The 6,644-nt window shown below is 44.1% G+C and overlaps 1 protein-coding gene across 2 annotated transcripts in view; it reads left to right on the top strand.

Moving 5' to 3' along the window:
* LOC133107662 (disks large homolog 2-like) overlaps positions 1-6,644 on the top strand; it is a 104,470-nt gene that overhangs the window by 54,442 nt on the left and 43,384 nt on the right. For both annotated transcript variants that reach the window (XM_061216714.1, XM_061216713.1), the window contains 4 exons: positions 112-281; positions 2,787-2,923; positions 3,818-3,962; positions 4,358-4,520. In XM_061216714.1, coding sequence (XP_061072698.1) covers positions 112-281; positions 2,787-2,923; positions 3,818-3,962; positions 4,358-4,520 — 615 coding nt within the window. The remainder of the gene's footprint in view (positions 1-111; positions 282-2,786; positions 2,924-3,817; positions 3,963-4,357; positions 4,521-6,644) is intronic.

Genomic DNA, 6,644 nt, shown 5'->3' with positions numbered 1-6,644 from the left:
TCACTGTGACCCTGCTTCCTGTCCCTCACTGTGACCCTGCTTCCTGTCCCTCACTGTGACACTGCTTCCTGTCCGTCACTGTGACCCTGCTTCCTGTCCGTCTCGGCGCAGGGTGAACGACTGCATCCTGCGGGTGAACGAGGTGGACGTGTCGGAGGTGTCTCACAGCCGGGCCGTGGAGGCCCTGAAGGTGGCGGGCTCCATCGTGCAGCTGTACGTCCGCCGCAGGAGGCCTGTGCTGGAGACCGTCACCGAGATCAAGCTCATCAAAGGGCCCAAAGGTGCTGGCCCCAGCCCTGTCCCCGGCCCTGTCACCAGCTACACCCCCGACCCTGTCCCCGACCCTGTCCCCAGCTACGCCCCCAACCCTGTCCCCAGCTACGCCCCCTACCCTGTCCCTGGCTACGCCCCCGACCCTGTCCCCAGCTACACCCCCGACCCTGTCCCCGACCCTGTCCCCAGCTACGCCCCCAACCCTGTCCCCAGCTACACCCCTGACCCTGTCACCAGCTACGCCCCCTTCTCCTCCCGTCCCCTGGAGCAAATTTCAGTGAATAAACACCACACTCTATTTTGGATACAAGACAGGGCCACTCTGTTTTGAGTACACACTGCACTTTATTTACAATACACACTGCACTCTGTTTTAGAATACACACTGCACTTTATTTGAATACACACTGCACTCTGTTTTGAATACGCACTACGCTCTGTTTTGAATTCACACTGCCCTCTGTTTTGAATACGCACTGTGCTCTGTTTGGAATACACACTGCACTCTGTTTTGGAATACACACTGAACTTTATTTTGAATACACACTGCCCTCTGTTTTGAATATGCACTGCACTGTTTTGAATACACACTGCACTCTGTTTTGAATACACACTGCGGTCTGTTAATTATGCCAAATGTTTTGATAGGATGGCAGTGCAAGACCTTAGACACAGTGAGGTTTGTGTGAGGTTTTTTTAGTGGTGTGGCTTACATTAAGACTATCAGCAAATGCCTTCATACTGGTGGTTTGCTGCGGTGTTTGTAAATTTCCTCTTCAGTAAACCTTCAGTAAACTTGGTTGTTGTTTTTCTTCCTTTTCCTCGGACCTGGTTGACACTCCCTGCACACTAAGTACAATGTTGGCATTTACAGCCCGCAGATTCTTAATGGAAGCTCATGGGGGTTATACAGTATATTTTATTCTGCGGTGTTCAGAAGGCCGTGCTCATTTCTTCTCAGCCGGTTTCCATGCCAGCGAGAGCTCATTCAATCCCCACTCCTAATTCTGATTCTAATTGAAGTTTGGAGAAACAATTGCTTGACCTTTTCGGTTTTCATGTAAAAGCAGGAGAAATGTTGACGTCCAGGCTTCAGGATGTTTCAGCCTCTGTCAGCATGCTCCATTACAGCGTTTGAAATATTTGTTTTCCTTTGTGGTGGTGGTGATGGTGAGGATGACGGTGATGGTGTTGTTGTTATTCAGTTTGGTAACGCTTTATTTTACAGGCCGTGTACCTAGTACCAGGTAGTTATTCGGTAACTATTTCGATTTCAGAGTTAAGTACTATGATACGGGCTGTAAAATATAGTACTTGCTGACATTGTGTCATAGGACTTACCACTGAAATCAAGTTGCCTAATAATTACAGAAGTTGCTGTGTATTCACCCCGTTAACTGGCTGTAAAGTGTTACTTTCAGTTTTTCTTGAAATAAGCCCTCTTTTCCCCCACTAAACACTAAAATTGGGCAATTGACTTCTGATATGAACACAATTATATTTAAACTTCACACAGCCCCACATGAAAGCCCTTGAAGTAGAGTTACTTTGTGTTTCTTCCTTATCTTTTTTTCTGCTACTTCTGATTCCTCATATTCTTTAATACTTTAGTTTCTGTTGGCATCACATTTTGGCTGGATTGCTAGAGACACATACATTGCAGATGGCTATCTGTTAAGATGGGAAAGTTTTACTTGTTTCACCATAGACCCCATGAAAAACATTATTAATAAACAGACCTGGGTCACTTATATAATTGCTTTGGATTCAAGTACTTTTCTGTGCTCGATTAATCTTGAGCCAACCAAGAGGACCAGAAAGCGGTATTTACACTTTTTGAGAGTATTTCATAGGTTCCAATACACCAGCTCAGAAAATTGTAAATGGAAAAGTATTTTAATCCAAAACAATTACGTATTTGACGCAGGTCTGGTAGTAAACCCATAGCAGAAATAGCAACTCTTTTAGCTTTTATGTATTCACAATTTTAGCTAACACATCACCAGTGGGGCGGCACGGATGGTGCAGTGGGTAGCACTGCTGCCTCACAGCACGGAGGTCCTGGGTTTGAATCCCGGTCGGCCGGGGCCTCTCTGTGTGGAGTTTGCATGTTCTCCCCGTGTTTGCGTGGGTTTCCTCCGGGTACTCCGGTTTCCTCCCGCAGACCAAAGACATGCAGGTTAGGCTGATTGGAGAGTCTAAATTGCCCATAGGTGTGAATGGTGGGTGTGTGCCCTGCGGTGGACTGTCCAGGGTGTATTGCTGCCCTTCACCCAATGTATGCTGGGATAGGCTCCAGCCCCCCTGCGACCCTGTTCAGGATAAGCGGGTTAGGATAATGAATGAATGAATGACATCACCAGTGGTCTCAGAAATGCTGTTGACAAACCTTTTGTAGACTATTGTTAAGCAATCACATGAATTTGCATGTTATTCTGCGGATATCCAAGGTTTTCCCCAATTCACAAAACTTACAATTTGGACTACTCTACTCCCGCCCTCCCCTGCCACAGGGCTGGGGTTCAGCATCGCCGGCGGAGTGGGCAACCAGCACATCCCGGGAGACAACAGCATCTACGTCACCAAAATAATCGACGGGGGCGCAGCGCAGAAGGACGGCAGGCTGCAGGTCGGAGACAGGCTGCTCATGGTGAGCATGTGACCACCGCGCCGAAGAGAACCATGACCGCATCGATGTATGACCGCATCGATGCTTTTCACTTTTGAAGCATTGCTGCGGCCAGGGCCCGTGACTGACCTGACACAAAATGGATGATGGTGAACAAGTTCAGCAGGTCAAAAGTATTTTCTTCACAATATTTATGAAAGTGGCGTACCGAGCAATTACAACACATAGGTAGAGCCAAGAGTGCGGGCTCTTGTGCAACCCATCACTGTAATACCTCGGAGGAGGACAGGTAGAGAAAAGGGCCGTCCGGGGGTCAACAGAGTGGACATGCGCCACCACCAGGACTGGAGGGGCATAACAAACATCAGCCTCTTAACGAGAGTGCAAGTCTGTACAACAAACTCTGAGCAAGTTATTCCAAAAGTTTGAGCGAGTTATTTTCACCCACTTAAGTAAATTAATCAATCTGTAGCGTTTTTTTGTTTGCTCTTTGATGTTTGTGCTCATTAAACCAAAACACATTTATGCCCTGGCTATGTTTAAGTCTATGTTTGGCTTTCATTGCTTACTCGCATAAATTAAAAAAGCAATGAAAGGGCAAATCTATCTAGCATTACAGCTGTGCCCTATGGGGATATTCACTATATGTGTTCGCATGAATTGCACAATGGATTATTTAAATAATATGAATTACTTTTTGACTTAATCTGTTCAGTTGGCCCTGGGACAATTCCCTTTATGGACCTTAATTGAAGCAATTATTTGTTATTTTATTAGCACCATTATGACGTCTCTGTTTCTATACCTACCTCACACAGTGATTAATCTGTAAATACTCATTATCTTTTTATCACTGTACTTTACATGTTAATGCCCACAGAGACCTTCCATTCTCTCGTGATCTTCCTTTCACAGGTGAACCACTACACGTTGGAAGAAGTTTCTCACGAAGAAGCGGTAGCCATATTGAAAAATACATCTGATGTAGTTTATCTGAAGGTGGGCAAGCCCACCAATGTTTACTTGAGCGACCCCTATGGGCCTCCTGATATCACACACTGTAAGTTTACTATATTTTTGCACATACTAAAAAAGATATATTTATTTAATATATAACAATACATTGTTTTGGATTCAAATACTTCTATGTGCTTGATTGATCTTGCCTGGTGTGATTGAGCCAAACAAGAGGACCAGAAGATCTGGTTGGAAGTGTGTAAGAGTATTTAATTGGACAAGCTCAGTTCAGAGTAGTATTTGTTTCCTGAACAATTCCGTATTTCACCCAGGTCTGTTCAAAGTATACAATGACAAGTGTCTGTTGTCAAATGGCAGCTAGATTCTGATAAACATTAGGTAACACTTTATTTGACAATGGTCGTCATGACATGTTGCCCAGACATTACATCTAAATGCCAGAGCAGCCTAGCTGACCTTGTGTCTTTGTGCCTGCAGCATTCTCTCCAGTTCTAGATAAGCATATCTCTTCCCTCGGCACTGAATCTTTGGATTACAAGACTGGTCTTCCCCCTATCTCTCCTGGAAGGTACTCGCCCCTTCCCAAACATATGCTGGGGGAAGAGGACGTTAACCGCTTGGAGGGTTTTTCATTCTTACGGTAATTACCCAAAGATTACTCTCTCAGGTAGACTGCTGCTGTCCAACATTTTGTTTGTGGTGTCCAAATGGTAATCAGAACTACAGAACTACAAATCATGTGACCTTGTGTTATGTTGGTGGCCTGCCTTTCCCTGCCCCCTGCTTAGCCTTGGGTGTTCATAAGCTTGAATGTGTTTTTTAAGGATAATTCTCCGCTGATCAGCAGAACTCCAGAAATAGCAAAAAGACCTTCAGGAGTTCATAGTGTGTGCAACCGTTAATTTAGAAAGTGCAGTAGTTCAGCGTTTTTTTACCGGTTTTACTTTTTCGTCCTCCAATGTTTCTCATCATCACTATTCTCTCTCTCTCTCTCTCTCTCTCTCTCTCTCTCACTGGCAGATTTTTCTCTTAACTTCATTTTGAAATTCAGATTTTTCACACGTTCTCATACTGTCTAGTAACTTTTACTAGAAGGTATGAGACTCCCCTCTCTTGCTCACTTTCCCTTTACCCCCCCTCTCTCTCTCTCACTGACAGGTTTTTCTCTCTTAACTTCATTTTGAAATTTAGCTTTTTCACACGTTCTCATACTGTGTAGTAACGTATACTAGAAGGTATGAGACTCCCCTCGCTCTCTCTCTATATATATATTTCTCTCTCTCACTCTTTCTCTCTATCTCTATGTTGACTTCTCTTTCTCACTGTCTCTCTCTCTCTCTCTCTCTCTCTCTCTCAGAACATCGTTCCATTGTCGCTTTGCCCTTCACACGCAAGCAATAACGGTTCATCATTCACGTCCATCTTTCTGTCCAATACACAGAGGGGTGTTATCAACAACGCATATAGACAAGTATTCATTCAGAATGAGAGTCTATTCAGCCTCTACATCCAGTTGTGTTATATAACAGGGAATGTGTTCTCCCTGAGGAAACGTTCAAATCCCTCTGCTGGGAATACCCTGCGGGGGGCCCCATGGGCCCCGGCAGCTGGATATTCATTATAAAAGAGGTGTCCTCGTAATTGGACTCCTGTTGTGTGTGGAATTGCCCCCCTGCTGAACAACAGTGTCTGCGCTCAGATCTCTTTGTCTCTGTGTGTTAGCGTTAGCTCCCCAGGGCAGCGTATTAGCATGAGCTCATCGCTAACTTAAGATTATTCAGACGGCAAGGGACTCGATACTTTTACCGTGTTGCAGTACGGCAATATTTGTCTGTGGGGAATAACAACATTGTATTTGTGTTTTTAATATCATAGCTTGCTTGGATGTGATATAATTTGTCCTTTTGTATCATAATGGTATTGCATAAAAGAGCAAGGAACTTACTGGAAAGTGGAAAGTGAGATTTTAAGGTATTTACTTTTTATAAAACAAAGCTAATATCATAGTTTTTTCTGAAATGGTTCCTTCTGGTTGGGGCTGTGACACATGACACATATAGTAGATTACATGTTTTCAGCTGTTTGTATAGAACTTGAATATTTTGTGGATATGTATGAATATATACTTTAAAGGTACAATAGGTAATTTCGAACTTCTAACGGTCAAGAGAGGAATAGCAGCAACAAACACCTTCTATTATTATTATTGACATTTTGCAGACGCTCTTATCCAGAGCGACGTACAGTTGATTAGACTAAGCAGGAGACAGTCCTCCCCTGGAGCAGTGCAGGGTTAAGGGTCTTGCTCTAGCCCCCAACGGCTGTGCGGATCTTATTGTGGCTACACCGGGATTAGAACCACCAACCTTGCGTATCCCAGTCATTTACCTTAAACACTACACCCTATTCAGTGGCCTGTAACGTATACTGCCACAATACTGTTTTTCCCTCCCCCTTCTCTGTAAACGCGCTGGCAATTAGAACCAATTTTCAACCAATGAGCTTGGATTATTGTACAGTGTCGGGCCTTCAACTGTATATTTTGACTAGAAACACAGGCAGAGGGTGGGTCAACATGTCAGTGAGCCGTTTTCAACGATAGGAAGGGATTTACAATGGTCTTGTACAAAAATCTTACCTATTGTACCTTTAAAATACATTGTCAAAATATAAATTTTATATAGAGACAGACACCATGTCATGAGCGAAACTGAAAGCGCTACTTTGTATCCCTGTTGTTTTACCTTGTTCTTCTTTCTTTCCT

The sequence above is a fragment of the Conger conger genome, chromosome 13 (genome assembly GCF_963514075.1).
Source record: "Conger conger chromosome 13, fConCon1.1, whole genome shotgun sequence".
In the NCBI taxonomy this organism is placed as follows: domain Eukaryota; kingdom Metazoa; phylum Chordata; class Actinopteri; order Anguilliformes; family Congridae; genus Conger; species Conger conger.
This window is presented reverse-complemented; position numbering and strand designations above follow the sequence as displayed.